The 24261-nt window shown below is 48.4% G+C and overlaps 13 protein-coding genes across 13 annotated transcripts; 9 read left to right on the top strand and 4 right to left on the bottom strand.

The window, feature by feature from the left end:
- Nucleotides 1–292: 292 nt before the first annotated feature.
- Nucleotides 293–838, bottom strand: P153DRAFT_357663 (uncharacterized protein; the record flags this gene model as incomplete). The annotated part of the gene is made up of 2 exons (XM_033666749.1): nucleotides 293–406; nucleotides 488–838. 2 exons carry the CDS (start codon nucleotides 836–838, stop codon nucleotides 293–295), a joined length of 465 nt encoding a protein of 154 aa, XP_033522679.1.
- A 752-nt stretch (nucleotides 839–1590) lies between these two features.
- On the top strand, nucleotides 1591–1995 carry P153DRAFT_404285 (uncharacterized protein; the record flags this gene model as incomplete). The annotated part of the gene is made up of 2 exons (XM_033671996.1): nucleotides 1591–1654; nucleotides 1705–1995. 2 exons carry the CDS (start codon nucleotides 1591–1593, stop codon nucleotides 1974–1976), a joined length of 336 nt encoding a protein of 111 aa, XP_033522678.1. The 3' UTR covers nucleotides 1977–1995.
- Nucleotides 1996–3652: 1657 nt separating this feature from the next.
- P153DRAFT_431972 (uncharacterized protein) lies at nucleotides 3653–4884 on the top strand. The gene is made up of 3 exons (XM_033672942.1): nucleotides 3653–4049; nucleotides 4111–4331; nucleotides 4387–4884. The coding sequence occupies exons 1-3, from the start codon at nucleotides 3882–3884 to the stop codon at nucleotides 4583–4585; spliced, it is 588 nt and encodes a 195-aa protein (XP_033522677.1). The 5' UTR covers nucleotides 3653–3881; the 3' UTR covers nucleotides 4586–4884.
- A 1376-nt stretch (nucleotides 4885–6260) lies between these two features.
- Nucleotides 6261–7801, top strand: P153DRAFT_293279 (MFS general substrate transporter; the record flags this gene model as incomplete). Its single annotated transcript, XM_033663886.1, has 3 exons — nucleotides 6261–7113; nucleotides 7164–7410; nucleotides 7462–7801. 3 exons carry the CDS (start codon nucleotides 6261–6263, stop codon nucleotides 7799–7801), a joined length of 1440 nt encoding a protein of 479 aa, XP_033522676.1.
- An 890-nt stretch (nucleotides 7802–8691) lies between these two features.
- Nucleotides 8692–9698, top strand: P153DRAFT_386413 (putative oxidoreductase ucpA; the record flags this gene model as incomplete). The annotated part of the gene is made up of 2 exons (XM_033670528.1): nucleotides 8692–9421; nucleotides 9526–9698. The coding sequence occupies 2 exons, from the start codon at nucleotides 8692–8694 to the stop codon at nucleotides 9696–9698; spliced, it is 903 nt and encodes a 300-aa protein (XP_033522675.1).
- Nucleotides 9699–10007: 309 nt separating this feature from the next.
- Nucleotides 10008–12052, top strand: P153DRAFT_341802 (alpha/beta-hydrolase). Its single transcript, XM_033665940.1, has 2 exons — nucleotides 10008–10679; nucleotides 10727–12052. The coding sequence occupies exons 1-2, from the start codon at nucleotides 10275–10277 to the stop codon at nucleotides 12020–12022; spliced, it is 1701 nt and encodes a 566-aa protein (XP_033522674.1). The 5' UTR covers nucleotides 10008–10274; the 3' UTR covers nucleotides 12023–12052.
- A 414-nt stretch (nucleotides 12053–12466) lies between these two features.
- P153DRAFT_431968 (uncharacterized protein) lies at nucleotides 12467–13384 on the top strand (the record flags this gene model as incomplete). The annotated part of the gene is made up of 2 exons (XM_033672941.1): nucleotides 12467–12937; nucleotides 13162–13384. 2 exons carry the CDS (start codon nucleotides 12467–12469, stop codon nucleotides 13246–13248), a joined length of 558 nt encoding a protein of 185 aa, XP_033522673.1. The 3' UTR covers nucleotides 13249–13384.
- Nucleotides 13385–14200: 816 nt separating this feature from the next.
- Nucleotides 14201–15468, top strand: P153DRAFT_367454 (adenosine deaminase). Its single transcript, XM_033668282.1, has one exon. It carries the CDS (start codon nucleotides 14209–14211, stop codon nucleotides 15271–15273), a length of 1065 nt encoding a protein of 354 aa, XP_033522672.1. The 5' UTR covers nucleotides 14201–14208; the 3' UTR covers nucleotides 15274–15468.
- On the bottom strand, nucleotides 15387–16693 carry P153DRAFT_317906 (NAD(P)-binding protein). The gene is made up of 2 exons (XM_033665038.1): nucleotides 16505–16693; nucleotides 15387–16427 (listed from the first exon to the last, which is right to left on the bottom strand). Exon 2 carries the CDS (start codon nucleotides 16330–16332, stop codon nucleotides 15394–15396), a length of 939 nt encoding a protein of 312 aa, XP_033522671.1. The 5' UTR covers nucleotides 16333–16427; nucleotides 16505–16693; the 3' UTR covers nucleotides 15387–15393.
- Nucleotides 16694–17202: 509 nt separating this feature from the next.
- On the bottom strand, nucleotides 17203–18198 carry P153DRAFT_386408 (uncharacterized protein; the record flags this gene model as incomplete). The annotated part of the gene is made up of 1 exon (XM_033670527.1): nucleotides 17203–18198. The coding sequence occupies one exon, from the start codon at nucleotides 18196–18198 to the stop codon at nucleotides 17203–17205; it is 996 nt and encodes a 331-aa protein (XP_033522670.1).
- Nucleotides 18199–18683: 485 nt separating this feature from the next.
- P153DRAFT_357653 (glycosyltransferase family 1 protein) lies at nucleotides 18684–20640 on the bottom strand (the record flags this gene model as incomplete). The annotated part of the gene is made up of 8 exons (XM_033666748.1): nucleotides 18684–19002; nucleotides 19050–19120; nucleotides 19176–19315; nucleotides 19615–19760; nucleotides 19815–20089; nucleotides 20155–20311; nucleotides 20382–20544; nucleotides 20598–20640. 8 exons carry the CDS (start codon nucleotides 20638–20640, stop codon nucleotides 18684–18686), a joined length of 1314 nt encoding a protein of 437 aa, XP_033522669.1.
- A 543-nt stretch (nucleotides 20641–21183) lies between these two features.
- P153DRAFT_317901 (FAD/NAD(P)-binding domain-containing protein) lies at nucleotides 21184–22771 on the top strand. The gene is made up of 4 exons (XM_033665037.1): nucleotides 21184–21236; nucleotides 21287–21495; nucleotides 21566–21972; nucleotides 22034–22771. The coding sequence occupies exons 1-4, from the start codon at nucleotides 21196–21198 to the stop codon at nucleotides 22652–22654; spliced, it is 1278 nt and encodes a 425-aa protein (XP_033522668.1). The 5' UTR covers nucleotides 21184–21195; the 3' UTR covers nucleotides 22655–22771.
- Nucleotides 22772–23167: 396 nt separating this feature from the next.
- On the top strand, nucleotides 23168–24204 carry P153DRAFT_341792 (phytanoyl-CoA dioxygenase family protein; the record flags this gene model as incomplete). The annotated part of the gene is made up of 1 exon (XM_033665939.1): nucleotides 23168–24204. The coding sequence occupies one exon, from the start codon at nucleotides 23171–23173 to the stop codon at nucleotides 24077–24079; it is 909 nt and encodes a 302-aa protein (XP_033522667.1). The 3' UTR covers nucleotides 24080–24204.
- Nucleotides 24205–24261: the final 57 nt, after the last annotated feature.

The following is a 24261-nucleotide window of genomic DNA, read 5'->3' as shown; positions in this document are numbered from 1 at the left end:
AGAAGGTGGCGAGGAGGGCTGTGTAGGTTTTGATATTGGGGGAGTGGTTTGTCGTCGCTGGTGTTGGAGTAGCGTCGGGGTCTTCTTTGACTTTTATGGTCGTGATGGGCGCGTACTGTTGCATCACTGGTCGATTCCTCGTCGCGTCTTGTCGTACTAGTTCTACCTTCCCGCATATCTCTTCGATTGAGTACGTGTACCGTGGTGCCTCAGTATCCACCATGTTCATGTCCTGGCGCAGCGACTCTGCAAACCACGCCGAGTGGCGCGCGAGAACTGCACTGTGGAGTCATCATTGCGCTGGTTGCGAGACGAGATCGCACTTGATGGCCACATCGCCCGTGCGGAAGATTGGGAATGAGTCTGCCAGTGTGCCAGGTGCGAGAGGCGTTAGTGCTAACTTTGACTGTTGGAGATCGTTAGCGATGAATGGCGATTTGAAGGACTTGTTAGGAAGTGAAGGCCGAGGATGCGGGGGGATACTTACGATAGTGCTGGTATGTGAAGGCTCTCGCCCTGATTGCGGACTTGGGAGACTCGTCACGAAGTTCTGTGTTTGGGGGCCGCTCTTCGACACCATAGTTGGTCGGACTGGTTGCGGTGCATGTGAAGGTGATTTGTTCAAGTTGTCGTTTGGGATTTCAGATGTGCAGTTTGGACTCGGCGTTTGGGATGGACTTGCACTTGGAGCCAGTTGTACGGTATGCTGGGTAAATTTTTTCTCTTTCTTTTTCTTGTTGTTTGTCTGTGTGTTGCTGTGGCTTGTTGCTGTTGAAATCGCTGAGGCTTGACGCTTGCGAGGTGCTGGTGGCAAGTGAAAGGGCGCGCGCTTGCTCATGATGGCTGTTCGGTGGTGCGGGTGTGTTCGAGGATGCAAGGCTAGAGACGCCTAACTATCAGGTAATATTGCCTCTTAATTTGAATTTGGTGACCTAGGTAGTTCGCCCTGGCTATATAGCTGTGAATAGACAGCAAAGGCGTGAGAAGAAGAGATTCCAAGTTGTGCCCCGTGGACACAAGACCCGAGTGGGTGGAAAGTTGGTGTAGAAGATTTGGGTTCACAGGTAACGATATGAAGTGATGGATGGTGGGAGCAAACGAATGACAAAAACAAGCTATCTTGTCTTCGTCCAATTCAGTGTTATTCTTTTCTCCTGATGTCGTTCATACGCCTTTTTCTACCCCTTACCCCTAACCCTAACCGAACACTCAGGACTTGCTTGGACTGAAGCCATTGCCACACACGGTAACCCTGCAAAGCCCTGGCCCGTCAGGGAAGATGGTATTGTACTCATTCAGTACTGCTATGAGGACGAAGAAGCCAAGGAGGAACTTTCTGCGGTCATTGACGAGGCTGTGGCGTTGTGGATGACCAGACTAGGCCCGCCGGGTGCTGCAACTAAACACCGTCTGGCCATTCGATAAGTTCCCCATACTAGCCGTCCCTACTACTATTGGGAGGGGGAGACCTGGAACATCAATTATACGCCTGGTACACTTGTGATTCACAAGGAGAAGGATCTAAACCTAGGCGTCGTGGCTCGCGCTTCTTTGGGATGGCTACCGGAAGGCAAACCTGACCGACACGCCATGACGATTGATCTTACCAAAACCCCACTTGAAAATGCAGCTTTCCAAGTCGCGCACGAGTTTGGTAAGTCCCATGCACTCATGACCGTGATCCAGACCTAACATAATCATCAGGTCACGTTTTTGGACTTTGGCGTGTTCACCAGCGTGAGGATCGAGACAACTGGTTTTACTTCGATTGCAAGAACCTCGTTGGCTACGAGCGCACCAAGATCGAAGTCGAGAGGGATGGCAGAGTTACCATGGACCAGGTCTGTGACAGCCCCTTCCTGAGCTACAAGTACGGCTTTCTTGCGGCGGCGTGGTCGAAGCACGACTACGTCGACGATAAAGACTGGCAATGGCGACTCCACACTGGGCCGTTCGACGTCAAGTCCATCGTGTGAATCTATAACCGACCCTGGCCTGGTTGAGCGAGCGCTAACAGCTGAACAGGCTCTATTCGAGCGACACTGGTATAGACCCGAGTTCGGACGAGATTAACAAGCTTCTTGTCCCGCTTGTGAAATGGAAACACCCTATCGAAGGTGGTCACAAGCAACGCGATTTGACCAATTGCGACATCATTTTTCCGAATCGCTATCCATCTCGCCGTGACTTGTAGGGTGTCAATTATATATATCGGTGATAATGACTGGTAGATCTCGTCAGCCTTCCGATACATGGCTCAGCACCGGTCGATGTGGACTGCAAGCCGATGTTTGAAATATGTATAGGAAGGGTATCGCAATGTTAACACTATATTGGTGTGCGTTTTACTTCGTAGTTCGATGCGGACTACGATGGCAGTAGTTAGTACACACGTAGTTTCTGTAGCTAGTGTTGATAAAGACTCCAACATATCTTACGTTTGCGGTTTCTATATCTGCAATTTTTGGTTATATGTCTTTGGATCAAGGAGAGTCGGAGGTCAGCCTTTCCCGAGATTCTCACACATTCTCTCATCAGGCAATGATCGAGAGAATAGGAGTGGTTCCGCTTCGAAATGGTTAGAGGATATCGATTGGTAGAAACTGCGGCGGAAACACGCATCGTTGACGGCGTCTGTAAATTTCCCCAGCTCAGATTTGTGTGCACAAACTTCGTGTCATCACTTACAAATCGTATGTTCGGAACTTACCACAAAGACAACCACCATAAGCCCAGGTAGGAAGAACATGAGTACGTGCTGACACTCAGAAGAGATAGTCTTGGGACAAGAGCCAAGGGCAGTTGCCGGTCAGTAAAGATCGCTGAGCCTAGATCTAATTAAAGGAGACAGGGTTAACCATTACCCTGATCTCCATTCTAGATAAGTGTCATGAAGTCATGAAGCTGATGGTTCGATGAAAGCACCATTGTAAGGCAATTCGCGGGCCGTTGAAACTACACAATCGTGCGAATTAGGCCGGACTTTGGGCGTCGGTGACGCGTCTAGATGATAGACACCCGAAAAAGCGTAGAATCCAAGGCATTTTCCGTGTTCAATTTGCACAAACTGGGTGGGACTGAGCCTGGCGAAGGAACCGGATTCTTGTCCTAACACCAACTTCAGAAAGCTTGCATGACATGAAGTAAGCTTCAGAGTTTGTAAATCTCATCTCTGGTATTTGAAGTGTTTCATACAAATCTGCTAAAAGCCAGTCTTACAAAGGTAATCGCAAGATTGCGGAGTCTAAGACACGGCGCTAGTCTTCTTTCGGAGCATTTGAGGTGTGTCGCAGACCATCATTATACGACGAGGCATACTTTGTAAGGACCGAATTTGTAAGATGCAAGAACACTGCCTCGTTGGGATGGATCTTCAGAACCCGTCGCGTTGTGGATACGCGTATCAGGTCGAAGGGAAGGATCAACAAGCACTAGGGTAGATCATCTCTAGACAATTGGTACCCAAGCCTCTGAGTTACATGCACGTCCATGTGTTAGAACTGTCAAAGCGGAACGTTGCGGCGTCTTCGAGATCATTTCGCTGAGACAGCATGTTAGTGTGTCTGACGGGTAATCACTCGGGCCGTTTGAACGCTCAGCCCCCGCATTCGCACTCGCATTCAACACGCGTATCCGGGTTTCGCAGGCGTGTAGTCCTATGCTGTTTCGTGCACAGGGTGTGTTTCCAGACAACAAGCTACGACTCCAGAAGTTTGGAAAGTATATACATCGCGCGGTATCCAGCAGAATGTGGACCCATCATCGAGATCTCCCTTTTTCTATCTACAATACAAGCTTTGTTCGAATCATTCATCAGATCTATCCACACCCTCAAGTCCATCGATACTTCAAACCAAGAACTACCTTGAATCTTATCAGCCATGGCTATTCTCGACATTCTCAACAGGCCTATGTTCAGTAGTCGTTTCAAGCTCCCAATGCACATTGTCCAAGCTATTCTCGCAACTGTCGCCGTTGGCCTTTCTGTCCCACGACTCTTTGCCAAAAACCAACCGCGAACGAGAGCCAGCACCATTGCATTAGGCATGGTAAGTTTTCCCTCTAGTATTCCTTGGACTCAAGCAGAATGCTGACCACACTCACTATTAGGGTGCGAAATCTCTCATCTTTCTGGCCTATATGCTCGTATCCGAACACGTCCAGAGTTGCAAGAGATGGCACAGCTATAAAGCGAACGTTATCCTACACTGCCTAGAGATCGTCTTCTGGGCTGCTGTCGCTTTCTTGGTATTCCAGAGTAACTTGGACGTGTGTGTCGGATACACCTGTATTCTGAGCTGGATCGTAGTTGGTATCTCTGTAGTTATGCAGTGAGTACTGGCCCTCCTCTCCAAACCTTCTACAAGACTGACACATTTGTCCTAGCATCTCTGAGCAATATTCTGCTGCGATAGCTATTCGTGAATTGCGCGAATACAAGAAGATGCTAGTCTCGAGCAGTGGCGGCGACTTTGACCGAGTCGGAGATGAGGAAGAGATGGTAGCAAGATCTCCTGCTCAACCCAAAGCCACACACCCACACGATACTCAGTACAACCCTTCGTATCAAGGATACCAAGCATAGTGCGTCGCATCATTACACTCTTACCACATCACGATCCTCCCGTTGTTGCAACAAGGATTTTCGTCCATCAGCTTGCGATCAACCCTCACACTCTACTCGCACAATATTTCACCACTTCAATCTCCTCCTCGAGCCAATATCGCAACAAGGCACTTCTTGATGGTGCGGTGGGAAGACTTTTACACATCATCGCGATTTTCGTTTGTATCCTTCACAGTTCGGATCGTTACGTTTTTCTATTATTCCCACCTAGACATAGAACTTCATCGTGATGTCGCAAGACATTTCTCTTATAAAATACCCCACTTTTACAGCTATTCGTCTTGTTGTTGATTATAGCTGCCACACAATCTTACCTGCCAGCTTTCTTCCAGTAAAGTCATTTACCACTGATACCGAATTGACTAACACATAGACAACTATCCCTTTCTCTTCAAGCCCATTCCAGTGGGGACTTCATAAGTCCATGATATGTAGATGTGAAGGTAGAATGAATTTTAACGTCAGTCTTTATCTGCACGTTTCAACATTAATTTCACTGTCAATTTGAAATGTTATATTATGAGATGCTGCTGTAGAAGACATGCTCTTCGAAGGGGTCTGGATTGTTAGTTGTGAACTTGTAGTTGGATGAAGAAAATGGGTTCCACTCCGATTGTGTCCTCCTTCCACAAGACGTCGTTTCCCAACAGGAGCCATAATCTTAGGGGGCAATGTAGGTTGATCGATTTAACCGTAGTAAAATACTACTAGGATGGTACTCCAGCGATACATGCTTGGAGAGAGGATGCTGTGACTTTGTCAAAATGCTGATAGTGTGGAATCCGACAGTAGGTCGCCATATGTTCTGGATGGCACGGTTAAGAACTGGTAGTAACATCATTTGACCGAGCTTCTTTTCTCATGTAGAAAGATATTACGAGGACTCGATCATTGAAACATGACACGAGCGGTAACTCTATTTACTTTTGTACGAAGCGAACCTGCTAGGCCTTTTCGGACCTAGCGCCAGATTGTGGCACTCACCGCAATATCTTCACGTGAGTAAGGGTGGGCCCACGAAAACCTATGCTCTGACCACCACGACATCGGCATGCGAAAGATCTTCTCGATACTACACATATGAATAGAAGGCTCTGCCAGTGGTAAATTTTCTCCGCTCGAAGCCATGTTTGGCAAATCCTTATCTGTAGCAACACTGTTGGGATACAAGCATGACGGGACTGGTTAGACTCCGCTACATCGATGACGAGCAAAACGAAGTTGAAGAGAATTTTACTCCTTTTCTCTTAGAAGTCCCAATTTAGTTACAACTTTTACAATGTCTGCTATAACTACACAAACCGCACTTGAGCTCACCCAACCAATTAATGAGCGGAGACGTTCATTCCTCGTGTTGGAACAAGATCCATCAGCGCCATCGACGCCGAATCCGGCCAGTATATCAGCTCGTTCTGCACACTTTCCCGAACTCCAGAGCAAGCGCGTTAATTTTCACGAACTTCCTCCAGAAAACTCGCTTTCAATCACACCAGCAGGTGCCCAAACACCTTCGGGAGCATCGACCCCAGGATGGACCACACCAGGAACTGCAACACCAGCGGGATGGATAAGTTCTTCGGGGCAAGCCACCCCTGGATGGGCGACCCCCAAGTCTTCTCAAATGCGCCCTCTCATGTTTCCTGAGGAGGCTTATCCAGATGTTGGTTCGATTCATACATGGCGAGGCATATTTATCCTCTCTATCACTTGCGGCGCCCAGCTTATTGACAATGTTTTCATGACAGCGGTCAATCTATCGCTTCCAAAGGTTCAGGATGAGTTCGACGTTTCTTCTGGGGATCTGCAGTGGTTGCTTTCAGCGTACACACTTACGTTCGGCGGGTTCCTACTATTCTCCGGCGTTCTAGCCGATCGGTATGGCAGACAAATGATCTTCAGTGTTGGGATGCTCTGGCTTTCTATCTGGACCCTCGCTATTGGTTTTGGAAACTCGTTCATCCAGGTCGCGATTTTTCGTGCGCTTCAGGGTATAGGTGCAGCGATGACGGTCCCTTCTGCCATCGGAATCATCAGTTCCTATTTTGTTGCTAGCGAACGGGCTGTCGCTCTCACTTTCTTTGGAGCGAGTGGCGCCATCGGCTTCGCCGCAGGACTACTTTTTGGTGGCTTCGTGACAGAAGCACTAGGCTGGAGATATATATTCCGGATTGCAGTAGTAGCTACTACTCCGCTGGGCATTCTGGGGTGGTTTTGTTTGCCTAACGATCGCCGAGAAGGCAGTGCACGGCCAAGTCTAGATTTTGTTGGAGCGGGGCTGTCCACGTCCGGCTTGATTCTATTGTCTTTCGTCCTTTCAAGTGGAGGTGAGTATGGATGGAATAAGGCGTTCATTATCGCATTGTTAGTCATTTCGGTCGTCATGCTTGGTGTATTCACATTCGCAGAAAAGAAAGTCAGGAACTCTATCATGCCGCTGTCGCTCTGGAAGATCAAGAATTTTGCGCCTCTTTGGGTTACAGGCTTCTGTGGGTGCCAATTTTACACGGTCTTTTGTACAGTTGCTGACCTCGCGTAGTGGTTTATGGGAGTTACCAAACAGTTACATACTACGTCGTACTGCAAGCACAGGAAGTCGCGAAACTCTCGCCAGGCGCGACGGCGCTGCGATTCCTCCCAATGGGCGCGGCAGGATTGACAACGAACATGGTTATTGCCAAATGGATGAAACAGATGAACATGCGGTACCTCATGACAGTGGGTGGAGTGATCACTCTGATTGCGCCCATCCCAGCGAGTCTGATGCCAGAAGACAAACCTGATTTGTTAGTGACAAACTTTGCCCTGGCTGTCTGAAGCTAATAATCCTTTCACAGCTGGCGATATATTCTTCCCACTTCAATCATGGTCGTCACTGGAGTCAGCATTTGTTACATCTGCACTACGAACATTATGCTTGAGTCTGTGCCAACGAACGTAAAATCTCTGTGTGGCGGTCTCATTAATACAGCCTTTCAAATCGGTTCCGGAGTCAGCCTTGCCTTAGCATCGGCTATCGTGAACGCAGTCGACATAAAGAAAGGCCATAGCGAGGCAAAGCAGTTTCAAACTGGCTTGTTCTGTTGCATCGAACTTTCCCTTATCGGCCTGATTGTCTCACTCTTCGGAATGCGTGGTCTACGCAGCCAGCTCGGTGGTAGCGCTACGATGCATTGAAGATAGAACTGAGTGTATGGATGTTCAATGGAACATTCCTGGGAGGAGATTGCCTGATCATCATCCAACCACGCTAACACGCCAAGGCCTTTTCACACTGATACTTTGGTCCAATATCATACAGTCGCTCTCGGTCTACTGCAAATGTGGAGTTGTTATTTACACATCACCTTTTGTCTACCCACATGGTTATTCACGGAGCTTTATTGTCTACTTGCACTAGCCAAAGTGATGACGTAGTCTGACCATGATCCAGGTACTTGGCGCTTGAGTACAACGTACAACGTACGGTGGGTGTATATCCAAGGTGGATCTGGGAGGGGGTGGCTGGACGCTGCACCTCTTATTCGTTACATGCAGTAACGAAAGCAGGTTGATTTGGCCGCAAGCAATCTTAGCTGTGGCTGCTGGCTTGCATATGCAGGCTCCACATTAAAAATACACCCACCGTACGTTGTAAGCTCTGGGTAACGCTTCCCAGTACTTCAAACGACAAAGCGTAGTTGTACCTTAACTGAAACGTCGTTCGTTGAATATGAGAGGTATCCCACAGCTAGAGTGGTTTGTACTTGTAGAGACAACTGAGGTCAAGGATTGTGCGATAGTGTTGAGCTGATGGTGGCGCAAGGTGAGCTGAACAATTTGAACTCTATCAAACCTGCAAGGAGCACAGTAAGCCTTCAGGCGTCCAGAGCTTGTCCTCACCGGTTGATTCACGGACTTAGGAGTTAAGGTGTTAATCTGTTATTACAATGGAGTCCACATGAATGGACCATCATCTTGTCCATGCTTCATTACCTTACTGCGCTTCCATCTCAAGACTCCTGATCTTCGCACCTCAATCCCAGATACTACTCACATCACCTCCGCCTTGTCGACACATAAACACGATGCCTCTTCCACCACCCCACAACGGCTATGCTTTCCCCGGCCTAGACAATCTCCATAATGATATTTACCCCGCCATCGCCGCGTCCTCGAATTCTTCACTTCAACAATCTGGAAAGGTCGTCCTCATCACCGGCGCCGGCCGGGGCATAGGCCGTGCTACTGCCCTTCAATACGCTCATGCATCTGTCGGTTGCATCATTCTCTGCGCTCGCACGAGCAGCCAGCTTGACCAGGTAGAAAGCGAGATCCACGAGGTCAACGGGAAGATCAGAGTTCTGAAGTATACTGTTGACGTCACTGAGGACGAAGAGGTCCAGAAAGTCGCACAAGACATCAAAGAGAAGGAGGGGAAATTGCATGTGCTGGTAAACAATGCTGGCGCATCGAGTGCATGGGTTCCTATTGTGGATACCGAGCCCGCAAAGTGGTGGCGCGACTTTGAGGTCAATATTAAGGGCCCATATCTGTTCTTACACGCTTGCCTCCCACTTCTGGTCGAAACCGCCGAGAAGAGCAAGACGACTGTTGACGTGATCAATGTGGGGAGCATCGGCGGACATACGACGGCTCCCGGTTCTTCAGCATACGGATCATCCAAGTTTGCGCTGCTCCGATTGACAGAATTTGTGGACGTCGAATACGCAAGCAAGGGGGTTAATGTGGTCACGGTACATCCTGGAGGTGTAGAAACTACATTGAGTAAACAGGAACTGGATATTTTGCAGGCATGTAAGTATTCGTCGACGCTGATGTATTCAAGAAGCGCGTGTCTTGGAAAACGAGATCGTTTCTGCCGATATGTTACAAAGCATAGCTGACATTGTGAAAAATAGACTTGATTGATACACCGGAGCTGGCCGGTGGGTTCTTCGTGTGGTTGACGGCGGCAGCACGGACATGGCTTGGCGGGCGTTACGTGGCCGCGACATGGGATGTTGATGTGCTGCAGAGTATGAAGACGGACATCGTGAATGGGGATAAATTGAAAGTTAAGATGGTCGTTTGAATTCACCACACCAAGGACGGTCGAAGCACCGTGTTTCGATCACGCCCTTCCCTTGTAAGCTCCTCGTTTAAGGCGAGACGCGGTTATCAGATTGCGATTAGGCGCGTCATTCGTTATGGGGGATGATATTAAACTGGCATTGTTGTGGAGATAATGCAAAACTTCTGCAGCAGACTCCCGGCGTTCTCGCTTAACCGGCTTCGCCCAAGCTAATTTGTGGGTACCTGAAGCTTGAACAATGTCGGCCTAGCTTGCCATACTCCGCACTCGATGCGACCACCGAGGTGACAATTCCCAACTCTTGGGATGCTTCTTATCAACTCTTATCCGTATCTGCGCTGCCGATGTTACATCCGTCGCCGCTTCCGACGGGGATATCTTGCAAGATGGCAAGGTTTGCTCCATATTGCTCAGGAACAGTCCCCAGAACTATGCAAGGTTTGTTCTCAACGACGAGAGGGGTAGCGATATGATGAGTACGGTCAAAACGGCCCGATAGTTGTATATATACCCAGCCTTTTGGTCGAGGCTGGAAGATGATACACTTCCGGCCTTTAGGTCAGCTATATTGGCAAAATGGGTATCCTAAGTTCTTTCCAGTACTGCCTGACCGCATTTGCGGTCCTGACAAACGCCTCAACGGCCAAAGCTACCACAAGTGTAACACTGCCAGGTTATGGTAGTTTCTTTGGCACGACCATAAATCAGACACTGACGAAAAGGGCGTTGCCGGCTTCTGTCAACGCATGGCTAGGTATTGATTACGCATCTCAGCCGGTTGGAGAAAGCCGTTTTGCTCCCGTCGGACCACCAGCAGCATTTTCAGGAACAAAGAACGCCTCTGCATATGGCTTCTCCTGTATCCAGGACCCTGCGACGCTCTCCTATCCCCAGGACGAAGCGTGTCTGAGCATGAATGTGTACAGTCCTCAGAATGCTTCTTTGCACGTGAAGCTTCCGGTTCTCATCTGGATACACGGAGTGAGTTAAATGGCCAAAACAAGGAGATATGCAGCTAAGACAATCAGGGTGCATTTGTGTCAGGTTCCGCCAGAAGCTTCGATGGCGCTGCCTTTGCAGCAAATTCCAGAGAACCCTTAATTGTTGTGACGTTCAACTACCGGGTCAACTCCCTCGGCTTTCTCCCAGCACCAGCCATGGAACGTCTTGGGTTGCTCAACCTTGGCCTTCTCGATCAGGAGCTGCTGTTAAATTTTGTCCAACAGTACATTTCTGTGTTTGGAGGCGATCCAGATCGTGTCACGCTTGGTGGCCGCGCAGCTGGCGCTCACTCTGTTGGTATCCATCTTTTTCACAACTACAACAAGACTGCTGGTTCATCCCCGCTGTTCTCTCAAGCAATTTTGCAATCCGGCAGTGTCACTGCCCGTGGGTTCCCCAACGCATCCTATCCTCTGTATCAGGACCAGTTCTCCCAATATCTTGGTCTTATTGGATGCGCGAATGTGATGAATAGTACCGATGATGAAGTCATCGATTGCCTGCGCGCTGCTCCAATCTCCCTGATTCAGGAAGCCAGTACTCAGCTTTACGACGAGTCCACTTTGACCATCACTTGGCCTTTCCAGCCCACTCGAGGTGGTCCGCTTCTTGAGCAAGCTGGCTCTATCTCTGGTATCAATGGGCAATTCTACCGTGTTCCCATCATCACTTCCAACGTAAGAGATGAGGCGAAGTTGTACACGCACGGTGATCTAGAGACAAACCAAGATTTTCTTGACTACATCCACAATATCATACCTGCTCTTACCACAGAGGATGTCTCTGATCTCGAAAGTTTGTACCCAGATCCTACCGGCGACGTCAACGGCAGCTTCTCGCCCTACTCTCATAGCCCAAATTCAACCCAATATGACAGGCTCAGCGCCGCCCTCACTGACTACATGTATGCCGCTGCAGGTCAGGAGACGGCTATCCGTATGTCCTCTGCAGGAATTCCTGTATACAAGCTCAATTATGTTGTCAACAACTCCTTCCCTGCCTGGCAAGGCATCCCACATACCTCAGATACGAAATCGACATGGGCTGAGGGGAATGGCACTGGTGGTATACAGTATCCCGATGTGGGTAAGCTACATCACGGGTACTTCTCGGACTTTGTCGCTCTTGGAGATCCCAATGCGGGAAACCGGACGGGAATCCCAAAATGGCCGATGTATGTAGATGACAATGCGAATGGGCGTCCAGGTCTCCAGCTGAGAATAGAGCCTTTCGGAAACAGCAGGGTCGAGGGTGACTCGATCAGAAGGAAGCAGAGTGAATGGTGGAGGGATGAAAGTAGGGCTACGAGACTGGAAAAGTAGACCGCAGGATACCATGTACTATGTTGCGTGGAAAACACAATCCCAGTGTGTTCGTCACGATTCTATTAAGTCATATTTACTGAAAGGTCCTCTTCTGAACCTCGCTTATGACTCATCTTCCTACATCTAATAGCTTGTAATTCACAGGCGGTCCAATTCTGTCATTCAGGCATTGTTTACACACAACTCAAACGATCTGCACACTAACACGCCTATTTGAGACTTGCTGTAAAACAATGCGCTCGTGCCTCAGTAAATGACAACAATGAGACGCATTATGCACGTTCTTAGGAAGATGGACACTGTGCTTCAACACAGTGTGAGATGGTGTGTCACTTTCCTACCCCTTTCTATAAGTACAGACCGACAGTTCTTCCCAATGTGCTCAGAACAGACTCAACTGTGCCTGAGAACACCCTGAATAGTCCAAGTATACCAATCACCATGTCGACCTCTGGCTCCACGTGGACCCCTTTACCATACCCTTCTCGCATACCAAGCAGCTCTCATACTCCCTCGGTTCCCAGCACCACCTTCCACATGCTCGTCACCGCCGTAAAGGCTCACCGTACAGCGATTCATACTTTCATCTCAGATCCGTCCTCTAATCACTCTTACACCCTTCCTTCTCTAGAAGCCACCCAAGTCTCTCTTGTCCTGGAAGTTGCCAATTTCCGAGCCGAACTAGAAGGGTTGGCACATGAGTTGAGCGAGTATCGGGATCAGATCCTCGAAATGCCGGCAGAGAAGGGGGGGCTCCGGCGTGAGACGTTGCAGGCAGTGATCAAGTCCATTGAAGAACGTGGTGAACTAGGGCGGAAGCTGGACCTGATGGAAAAGGATCTGAAATATTATGCGAGGAGACTGGGGACCGTGAGAAATCACATAGGGCCTAAGGGTCCAAAGGCGCAATTGGTGCGCTACGATGCTGAAGGGAATTTGATGTGAGTGTTAGGTGATGCGAAGAAGGATTACACGAGTTAGCAGTTTGATTTGTATGACTTTTCTGAGTAGTTTTGTATAATTGCTATCGTTTGTCACATTGGTTCAGCATCGAATTTGTTTCAATATACTTCAATTGCAATCATCCTTTCCAAGTATGCCAATACCAGTGAGACTGTGGAACTTATGTCGTGCAGGCGAGGAGTAGATATATTGGGACTCTTGCTAAGGACTATGTTGACACCCTGGTCGATGAAGTCATCGCCAGCGAGATGAACCGATGATGTTGGGTGTAAGTAAGCAGTATAACGCGCTTCTAACTGCCGCTGCGACCGTATTTACATATGGCAGCGTCCCCTCCCTCAACATCAGTAGCCACATTGAGGGTGATGTCGGTATTAAAGGAAAAGAGTGGTAGAGTTGGTTGCTTTCGTGTGCTAGCTCTAACAGGTCAAGCGCAGAAATGTGTGCGAGTCATCTCACGCTAGAGTGAGGGAAGTGGAGGGATGGATTTTTTCAGATCTTGCCAGTAACGAGGTTCAAACTCAATCTTATCAATTCCGTCGGTCCATGGGATGTAATAATGCATGGGCACAACAATGAAATAGTGCGGTGGTATCTGCCAAAGAATAAGTTGTTGGTGATCTATCTCACATTTACGATATTCAGAGACAACCTATTTTGTGTCATGTTGGCGGTTACATGACCGTGCGACCCCTTACAATCGCAAGATGTAACCTGGTTTGTATTTCAAAGGGGTATTACCTACATTGAAGGTCGAGGAAAAGACTATGTGCACGCACTAGATACACCACCTTCTTCGATGCCCGAATGTAACATACTCTCACCAGGTTGTGAGGTTAATAACCATCTACTTGAAATGAGGTACTTCGAGAAATTGTATCTCTTTGCTGGCATGACAAATGGCTTGAAGTGGGCAGCCATGCATTAATAAGTACGGCTAATACCAGCTCCATTACAAACAGCAAGCACGATTGTGACAAGGAGAACGCGCGGTGCAATATCCTGAACCTCAGTTTTACGCCGAAGACACATGTTTCAGTGAAGCGGTGAGTGGATCAGAAGTATCTTTAAAAATCGAGATTTTCGTAGCTCACCCACGCCCGTCGGCGAGCGCCGGCGCGACGCTTGCTAAAAGAGGCGCGACGCGCATCACTGTACGAATTCACGAAATAAATCCAGAACCTCAAAGCATCACAAAACCATATCCCAACACAGCCACCATGTGCCAATCACCACTTCACGACTTCCTCGCCGAGCTGCCCAAGTGCGAGCACCACCTCCATCTCGAAGGATGTCTATCGCCCGCCTTGGTCTTCAAGCTCGCCGCTAAGAACAATATCTCACTGCCGACACCAGAGGAGAATCCCATCTATGAGTCTGTCGAGACACTGTCTAAGCGTTATGAACACTTCGACAACCTGCAAGATTTCCTCGATTGTTACTATCGCGCCCTCGACGTCGTGATCACGCAGGAGGATTTCGAGATGCTAGGGTGGGAATACTTCACTACAGCGCATAGGGATGGAGTGAAACATGCAGAGGTCTTCTTTGACCCGCAAAGTCACACAGAAAGGGGTATCGCATTTAAGACGGTGGTAGACGGGTTTAATGCAGCCTGTGTGCGGGCCGAGAAAGAGCTTGGCATCACAAGCCAACTTATCATGTGCTTCCTGCGCCATCTCCCCGCGAAAGATGCAGCGGAAACAATGAAGTCAGCTGTATCGGGGGGCTACTTTGAAGGTGAACAACGCATCATCTCTGGGCTTGGGTTGGACTCATCGGAAGTCGGCTTCCGGCCAGAACTCTTTACCGAACAATACCTCCAAGGCGAGAAGCTGGGACTTCACAGAACTGCACATGCTGGTGAGGAAGGCGATACAACATACATCAGCGGCGCACTTGACTCCCTACGCGCGGAGCGCATTGACCACGGCATCCGGCTCACAGAGGACCCCGCGTTGATGCAACGCATTGTAAACGAGAAGATCCTGTTGACAGTTTGTCCGCTGAGCAATGTCTGCCTACAGGCCGTCAAGGAAGTTAGCCAAGTGCCTATCAAAACTTTCCTCGATGCTGGAGTGAAATTCAGCATCAACAGCGACGATCCGGCGTACTTTGGGGGCTACATCCTCAACAACTACTGCGCCGTGCAGAAGGCTTTCGACTTGAGCAAGGAAGAATGGAGCACTATCGTCAAGAACTCGATACATGGGAGCTGGATCGGAGAAAAACGGAAAGGGGAACTATTGGGCTTGCTTGAGGAGTGTCTGAGCAAGCATGCGTGAAGCCGGACTGTGCAAAACCACAAAGAAATGCGGGTAGGCTTGGAACAGGGACTGTTGCGAGCAGTATTGAAGGATCAATAGATGAGAATGGTTCTTAGCAGGAGATATTACTGCATCAAATCACTCCAACGAATATTCTTGCGCCCGCAAGAACTTCTCCAACCCCCTCAATTCACCTTTTGACTGTTTCCTTGCCCAATCAACATCTTCCTTCATGCTCTTGCCATAGTATCCATAATCCCTCATGAATACGTGCATCTCGAATAGCGCGTCTCCCAGAGGCCCAGGCATGAACCCTCTAAACACCTCATCCGGCAACTGATGATGTCTGACCGTTTTCCCCGTAACCTTACTGACGATCGCAGCCGTCTCGTCCATCGTGTACAAGCCCTCCGCCGCGGCAAAGAACTTGCCTTCATATTTGTCGGGATCTGCAAGGATGGCGCCCACCCATCTACCTGTATCTGTGATGTCGATCAACGGCAGTGCGGTGTATCCATGCCCGCAGTTTGCTAGGACAAACGTCCCGTCGTTTGCTGGCGAGGGCCGTGGTTTCATGTGGTTCTGGAGGTTTTGCATGAACGATCCTGGGGCAAAGAAAGCGGCCTTGATAGGTAGACTGCGGATGTACTCTTCGATCTCAGCTTTGACGTCAAAGTGCTCCACGTTCTTGAGCTTCCCGTCCGAGATTTCGAATGGGTGCGACATAGAGCTGAATATTATGTACTGGACGCCCGCTTCCATGGCCGCGGCACAGAAATCTTTCGCTTGACGGGTCTCGATCTCGCGCGTACCGCCTTGGTACTGCGTTGTTGTCATGAAGAAAGTGTGCGTGACATCTTTCAAGGCGGATGGGAGTGTTTTTGGGTCGTTGAGGTCTGCTTGGGCAAGCTCTGCGCCTTTGGACTTGAGCTCCTGCATCTTGGAATTCGAGATGTCGCGAGATACAGCGCGCACGTTGTAACGCTGAGCGAGTTCTCGATCATTGAGGACAAAGTTTGCGATGGAGAAACCCTGGTTTCCCGTAGCACCAAAAATTGCGAGGAGCTGTCTGGACATTGTGAGAGGATCTTCTCGATCAAAATGTTACAAACCTGATCGAGATATGGAAGCAGAGGTGGGTGTTCGAATCAAAGGCGTTACATTTTCAGGCTCTGCGACGTATCAGCCTCTTTTATATGTTTAACTCGATTTCCTTGATCTTTGCAGTCTAATAGGTGTGGAGACTTACAAGCATGCGTATGAATGGCACTCGGGCGGAGATAAGAGGTCCCTCGCGGTCTTAGAGGTACAATCGTGATGCCTCCGATGTCTGGTCAAGATGAGCTATTTGTACGCCAATAGTATCGAGTATTTGACGCCATGCAAGGCCCAGTTGGACATGCTTTCAGCGATCGATATTCATCAATCTTGATCGAGATGTCGGAGATGATGGAGATGTCGGAGATAGCGGGGATGTCGGAGCGAGTGAAGAAGGTGAGCGACAACATCTCACGAGCCAGTGACGATATTGAAACTGTGATTAAAATTTGAATATATGTGAAGTAAGTCTGAAGGAGCAAAGGGTTACAAAGACGAGCAGTCAGTGTGCACATACTATATCTAAATAAGGCGCGCTATTAGTTCATTCACGATTCATTGTGTCAAAGAATGATTTCATCGCCTCTTTGACCTAGTTGGCCTGATTGAGGCGCAGTATGTTCGCAATATAAACTGACAAAGGTTGCGAGATGAAAACCTAAACGACATTAAGTATTGCCAAAATCAGTAAGGTCCCTACAGCAAGACTTAGGTTGTGTGTATATAATAACGTAGTTATCGTAAACATCCCTGATAATCTCTCAGGGACATTTCCAATTCATGTGTAATCTATTCCCTACTATCAACTGTAGCGTCGCACATCTGTTATTCTGAAAGCAAATCCTAGCTCTAAGCACTTAACTTCTTACTTCTCAAATATTCATAGTCTGTAGTGGCCGCCCTAACCCATTTTTCTAGCTTCGCGCAAGTTATTTCATCAAACTCTTCTTGCCACTTCTGTATTTCCGCCTCGATGTCAACATGAGATGGCGCTTTACCTTTCAAGATTCCAGATGATGTGTCCACAGTTGCCATGAACGCGTGATGTCGGGGATCCTGGTTCTTGTGTTGCTGAAGCTCCTCGCTCGTGTACTTGGCATTCCAGCTAAATTTCAATTTGGAGGGATCCAGCCCAACTCTCTCACAATAACTGACGAGCACCTCAGGCTTTGCGATGATATCTTCAGCATCTAGAATTATGCCGTCCATACCAAAGGTACTACTGTAACAATCATATATAGACCGGGTCCAACGGTAGGTGTTCACAATTTCTCCATCCCGGATTCGCTCCTCTTGAGTACTGTTTGAAGCCTGTAGAACGCGCCAGAACGACGGGAAAGCCAAAGCAGGATGCCTAATGATGAAAGTCGGTAGCCAGTCCTTCATGAAATCGTCTGGGAGTAACGTGTCATTCAGCCGAGAGCGGTAGGCGCTTAGTCTGTCTGGTGTTTCGATTCGCCAAGTTTCTCGGACGGAAGTCTCTCCAGTGTAGAATCGTGTTTGTGCGACTGGATCCATAAGCGCCCCACTATGCTCTCTGAAAAAAGCAATCTTGCCTTCCTTATCTGCGCGAGACGCATATATGTCGAGCTCTTCAAGAACCTCCTTGTAATTTTGAACAGTAGTACTGATCTCCTCTTCTGACCAGTCGCATACTCTTTTGGCTTGTATACCATTTTCGAATCTCACTTTGATTCCCGGGAGGAACAGATGTGTGCTTTTGCGGTCTAACGGAAGTTGCAGGATGTCGGGTTGCTCATCCAAATTGAGGACTTTAAGAAGTAAATTTGAGGTGGTTCGAGGGTGCGAGATCAACACCAAACGACGGCTTTGTTCCTGTTTCATATTGACTGTTGAGATTCAGGCTATGAGGGTTGAGAGTCGCCTGGAGGTGTCAAAGTATAACAAGAAGTTGAAGCTCGAGTAGAGAGTTGGGCCTGTAAGTAGACACTTAATGCCTTATTACAAGTGCATTCTTTAAAAGTACCTACAGCAGTAGTTAAGCTGTCATTTGTATGACACGTATTTTAGCGGTGTACGAAGATCACTGCGTCATATAACTAGTTTGTTGTGGCACTAAAAGCCGGTGCATTAGAACTATGCACGGTTGTATTCTGTTGCAAATGTGATGCACCCCTCCTAGTAGCTATGTACGCCGTCTATCCTACATTAGTGTCACGCTACTGCAGCCCGAATGTAATAGCGGCTATCGTTTTCTTGTTCTTTTGGGTTTTGATCGAAGTTTGTATTATTGTCGATTGCTTCTCTAAGCAACATAGGTACCTTCTCAGAGGCAATGGTATTTTCCCTACAACTAGGAATCCATTCCATTATATCTGAAGTTTGTCTAAGAATCTCTGCAATTCTTCTCTTGCCCTGCCCCCATTCCTCGACCAGGCAAGGGCTAGATTGCTTCCAATTCTCTGAGCATTTTCTCTTTTTCTCTTCCCAATCTTCTTTTGCGTTGCATCTAGTACGCATTCAAGTTCGGATTTGTATTGATCGAGAGTAGGTGATGGCTCGGATGAGCTACCCCTCGCTAAGGGGCAGGACCCAGTACGTGGTGTCGTTAATTCAAATCCGACGTCAAGTGTCCGCGCCATGTAGGCTACGTTCAACGGCTGGTCTACTGCAAAAGGCCACCCGATTCTAATGTCTTTGAGCATTGTATTGAAGTTATTTGGTTTGTGACTCACAATGGGACTCCTTGACTCAAAGCTTCTACTGCCCCATTGGCTCCTCCATGTGTAACAAACCAACCACAAGCCTAGTACGTTAGTAGCACTCTTGGAAATCAAAAATGCTCTGGCACAGTGACAAACCTCGTGAGCTAGTACCGCTTGTTGTGGTGCAAATGGTAGGAATAGACCATGTCCCAAAGTTTGGAACTCGGTGATCATGTTTTCGGGAATTTTGGCATCCGGATGCGCATGAGCAAGAATCTTCATCGTAATACGGTTAGCTGGCAGCACAGAAAGGGGTACAGGATCTATTTACGAATGGAAATCCTCTGTTCTTCAAGGCTGTTAACAGCACCTGAATATAATCTAGGGACAAGGGCCTATGTTTAAAGTCAGAAACGTCTGAATACAGATGTCAGCTCGATTCACCAATGCTCTGTCCCGAAGCTGATGTAGAAAACGCTCCGTTGCCCATGGGACCTCATTCTTGTGTTCAAGAACTCTAACGCAATGTGACCCCAACCATTTGGTATACTGGTGATCTCAGCTTCAACTGCCATTTCAGAGAATTTTGTAGTACCAGGCATCAAAGGTAGCATCGGACCAATATGAAACGTCATACGCTTGTTTCGACGAGCGATCCATTTAGTGATACTTTCCAAACTCTCTTTGTCATCATACGCGGACGCACAAGTAGTCAGAAGGCCGTCGGCCTCTTCCAGGAATCTGCCAACTTGATCAATTTGAGCACGAGTGTGTGCGATAAAAGAACGAACTTACTCGGCCATAGTCGCCTCAGCCATCTGAATTTTGCTTCTCTTATCTCCTACGTCCTGTGGGTTCAACTCTATGCATGTCATTGGCGGCAATCCAGGGATTCGGACAAAATCTGTACAATTGTGTTGATCATGCAGCGCAGGCTGGCCACCTCGTCCGCCCAGGTCAGCAGGCCCACACATATACAGAAGACCACCAGAGAACGCCATCATCCACTGGAAAACGGGTGGAGGAGAGACGTCGGCACGGATTATTTTCAGCCAGGATAACTGAAATCCCTACAATTTATCAGGTCACGCTGATTAATCTCTAAGCATGTACGACAGGCTTCGGAGCTACTTACATCCAAGATAACAAGCGACGGTCTAGATGCCGCTGCTGCTTCAATCGATGTATGTGCACATCGAATAGCCTTTTGGCTCATAAGAGACTTCCAGGCAAGACGGAAAGAATCGTCAAGACCACCGTTCTTTGTATCATCTGTAAATAAACCGACAACCCTATGCATGGGTTCAGCATAATCATAGGATATATGACGCCACCGGATTCATGAATAGAATACTCACGCACCTGACTTCAGTCCCATCTGCTATCTCCTCTTCTCGCATGCTCCTTGCAAGTTCTTGTGTGACTCTATGCACAATTTCGTCAACATCGGCCACGAGAATAGTGATGACGAGTGTTCTGGAGGCCGCTATTCGAGCAGCCAAGATGCATAGTGAGCGAAGATGACCTTCAGTAACTGGTCAACGTGGGAACTTTATTCGACGTGAAGAGCTTTCCTACTCCAATTCGCTTTACACGAAAGCAGAACATGGTTTGGGTACATAACGAAGAAGACGATTCTCTAGGACATGCGCAACGAAGACATGAATAACTATAATAGAAAGGCTGCGTCGACATATAAGGGTTGTACTTATCAGGAGCAAGATAAATAACACGACCTCTCTGATTAGTAGTATTAGGATTTGCTACTTGGACTGACGCGGGTGTTCATAGGGAAGTCGACACGCGGCAGGCCAGTTGTAAGAATCGTTCCCTATAGTTACTAATCACGAACAAAGCGAAATGACGTAATTACTTAGGTCCGCATGCAGGTCCCACATATCGTGGATCTACCCAATTCTAGAAAACGCTAATGTGTCATTACCTGCCGGTCTAAGCCATTGGTTGAGAGTGACACATTGGGTAACAGAAATTGCCAACGCATACTTGAACCCTGCATGGATTAAGACCTTTCGTCAAGGCTTCCCTTCTTTATACCCATGTAACATGAGAACGCGTTAGGTGAACGAGTAGCATAATCAATTCAGATTAACACTCGTCGATCGATATCCATTTCTTTGTGTCTCTAGCACATCTCCCGCTGCTCGCGTTCTAAAGCATGACCTCTCGCCAGAAGCAGAGACTCCGGATCGCAATCTGGTATGTTCTGATTGTAACTCTTAACTGATGTCCTTGCTGACATCCGCAAGTGGTGGGGGAATCGCTGGTCTAACTGTTGCTGCCTTTCTCGCCAAATGCCCTGATATAGACCTTCACGTCTTTGAAGGCAAGTCAAACATTAGAGCAATCGGCGCTGGGATCGCGGTTTGGAAGAGATATTGGGAAATCCTGGAAGAGATAAGCGATTTTTCATCTGAGTGTACATCACGTGGTTTACAGATACGCCCATGGTCAGATGGTAAGCATTCCCAGGTCCATGATTTTGGTTATCGACCTCTCTAAGTGTTAACTAAAAACCGAATTCACAGTTACCGGCCCAGTTGTTCGAAGATCAGACAATCCCTCACGTGGAATAGACTTTGTCAAAATACCACACGGACCAAGGCACTTACCTCGTGACGACCTTGTTGACATACTTCACGGTCATGTGAACGATGGAAGGTGTCATATCAACACAAATAAAAAACTTACAGCCTGGGCTCAGCAAGACCTCGGGAAGATTGTCGTTAACTTCGAAGACAGTACAAGCATTATCGTTGATCTATTGATCGGGGCGGATGGTGTTCACTCCTGTGTACGACAGGGTATTTTCAAAGGAACCCAAAACCTCTGCGAGCCTGAGTTCAGTGGTCAGTTTGCCTATAGATTGAGCTGCTCAAGGGCAGAACTCGAAAAGCAGAACCCTGATAATGAGGCTTTGCGTGGATTTAAAATTGTAAGTTAGATTTCCTTATTTGCTGGTACCTCCAATACTTACTTCAACTTTCACGATTTAGTGGTGTGGCAAAGGCCGACATGTCACATCAAACACCGTTAGGGATGAGATCCAGATAACTGCTTACGATAATGTCTTTGATGCGAATGGATCACCTGCCCCTTTTAGTGGACCGTGGGTCTCGGAAGTGCCTGCTGCATGGATTGCCGAACGATATAATGGCTGGGAACCAGATCTAGTAAGTCTCTTACAATTGCCGAAAACTGCATCGCGCTGGGCAATCCATGTGGTTCACCCTCTTCCATCGTTTGTAGCAGATCGAGTATGCCTGATTGGCGACGCAGCCCACGCCATGACACCCCATCGAGGACTGGGTGGTGGCCAGGGAATCGAGGATGCGTATATTCTAGCTCGACTCATCGCGGATTCTCGAACCACTGCAGCAAATCTTCCCAACGTTCTCAAGATATACGATTCCATCCAGCGACCCTCTTCTCAGGAGGCGGCGCGACAGTCGTTTGTTAACGGGCTACTATACGGTTTCTTGGATCCGAGAGTTGCCAACAGTTCGTTGGGAGAGGTTGCTGAATTGCTCATCGATAGTTGCAGTTGGATGCTTGAAAAAGACGCCGCGAGGAAAGGGTGGGCGAAGGCGGAATCTGCTCTTGCTACACTAGTTTAATGCTTAAACCCATTATCGAGGAGGGTTGTAGGAGTCTCCCTCAGGCGCAGGGAGTTTGATACTAGTTTGAATGTACATATCGTCGTGTGGTAGTTGATACTATCCTGAATTTCATCGCAGACTCACTCCTATGTACTATCTTAGCTTACCTGATCTACCTCCGGTGCCTCTTCAAATATACTCCTCATGCTGATCTATCATGCCATAGCATTTTTCTGAACGTGTTTAATGTGCAATAAGGCCTACATGATGACTGGTCGAAGTCTGTACTACGTAGTGTTGTTTTTCTTGCTCGCTAAACACATCTTTTGATGAGTGGGTATGTGCTGAAGGTAACAATGCTTGGTACAGGCTGTTAAACTTACGCGGATAGATACTAAACTTACCTAGTGCGCTGACCAGGTTTATGACCTAATGAACATTACTGAAATACTACTTGACTCGGCCGAGTCTGCACACTAAGGGGAATATAAACCTACACCATTATCCTTCACCCATATCGTTTCCGTTTTCTCTATGCAGTCTAACCAAGTCCAAACAATCAATGTGCCGGAGGAGGAGAGGAGCTCTCGCATCCCCAGTGCGGAGACCGTGGGCGCTGCAGTCTCGCTTCTCCAACGCGATGGGATTGTGGTATTGAAGCAGGTGGTCGAGCTGGACGCGGTGAAGACGATCAACAAGATCTTGGTGACAAAGGCGGAAGACCTCGCCTCAGACCCAGCAACGCACTTCAACCAAACCAAGGCAGCCCGCAACATCTCCCAACCACCCCCAACCACCCCAGAGCTCATGTTCGACACCCTCTGGGCCAACCCTTTTGCTGCAGCCGTTAGCGCCGCAATTCTAGGTCCACGTCCTCGAGTTCACTACGCGAATGGGAACACCGCTCTCCAATCGACTGAGAGACAAACCGTGCACGCGGATCTCGACCACAACCATCTACGCTTTCCTTTTGCGATCGTCGCCAACTTCTATATGACCGACACAAGCGCTACCAACGGATCGACCGAAATTTGGGTTGGGAGCCATCGCGATACTAGCGTTGCTGACCACGTCGACACCCGTGATGCCCCGGGAGGCTTATCGACGATCAGACCTGAGCTTGTGGAGGCCCGTCGAGCGCGGGTCCCACCCGTGCAGCCCGTGTTCCAAGCAGGGGATCTGGTACTCCGAGATGTGCGATTGTGGCATGCAGGGATGCCCAACCGCACCTGCATCCCTAGGGTGATGCTCGCCTTCGTGATTTTTCCATGGTGGTACAAGCCCCTTGTGAGACTATCGCTCCCAGCCGAGGCTAAGCCACTAGTGCACAGATGGACAGCGGATACGGGACTTGAATACGACGTGCACTGGCTGGACGGGGAAAACTTGCAGAAGGAATTCTTCGTGACCCTTGAGTCAGCAAACCACGCTCTAGCGTATTGAACTGATGTCACCAATTGAGTCTTTTTCCGCTCCACTGCAGAGTCGACCAAGTCGCATTTTGAACGCCCTAGCACAACCTCAGTAACGGTTCGTTGCAAACCCTTAGACGCGATTGCATTCTGGCGTAGTCGGTTTTACTGGGACTCCACGTGGTGGGACTCTATGTGGTGGGACGTATCCTT

The sequence above is a fragment of the Dothidotthia symphoricarpi genome (assembly GCF_010015815.1).
Source record: "Dothidotthia symphoricarpi CBS 119687 unplaced genomic scaffold P153scaffold_12, whole genome shotgun sequence".
NCBI classification, from domain to species: Eukaryota; Fungi; Ascomycota; class Dothideomycetes; order Pleosporales; family Dothidotthiaceae; genus Dothidotthia; species Dothidotthia symphoricarpi.
This window is presented reverse-complemented; position numbering and strand designations above follow the sequence as displayed.

Bases quoted from the DNA above. Each gene is read 5' to 3' on its own strand.
- P153DRAFT_317901 (XM_033665037.1), top strand. From the start codon at position 21,196: ATGACCTCTCGCCAGAAGCAGAGACTCCGGATCGCAATCTG. The intron at 21,237-21,286 runs GTATGTTCTGAT...GACATCCGCAAG, and splicing joins AGACTCCGGATCGCAATCTG to TGGTGGGGGAATCGCTGGTC. The intron at 21,973-22,033 runs GTAAGTTAGATT...TTCACGATTTAG, and splicing joins CTTTGCGTGGATTTAAAATT to TGGTGTGGCAAAGGCCGACA.
- P153DRAFT_317906 (XM_033665038.1), bottom strand. From the start codon at position 16,332: ATGTCCAGACAGCTCCTCGCAATTTTTGGTGCTACGGGAAACCAGGGT.
- P153DRAFT_341802 (XM_033665940.1), top strand. From the start codon at position 10,275: ATGGGTATCCTAAGTTCTTTCCAGTACTGCCTGACCGCATTTGCGGTC. The intron at 10,680-10,726 runs GTGAGTTAAATG...TAAGACAATCAG, and splicing joins TTCTCATCTGGATACACGGA to GGTGCATTTGTGTCAGGTTC.
- P153DRAFT_431972 (XM_033672942.1), top strand. From the start codon at position 3,882: ATGGCTATTCTCGACATTCTCAACAGGCCTATGTTCAGTAGTCGTTTC. The intron at 4,050-4,110 runs GTAAGTTTTCCC...ACTCACTATTAG, and splicing joins GCACCATTGCATTAGGCATG to GGTGCGAAATCTCTCATCTT. The intron at 4,332-4,386 runs GTGAGTACTGGC...CATTTGTCCTAG, and splicing joins GGTATCTCTGTAGTTATGCA to CATCTCTGAGCAATATTCTG.
- P153DRAFT_367454 (XM_033668282.1), top strand. From the start codon at position 14,209: ATGTGCCAATCACCACTTCACGACTTCCTCGCCGAGCTGCCCAAGTGC.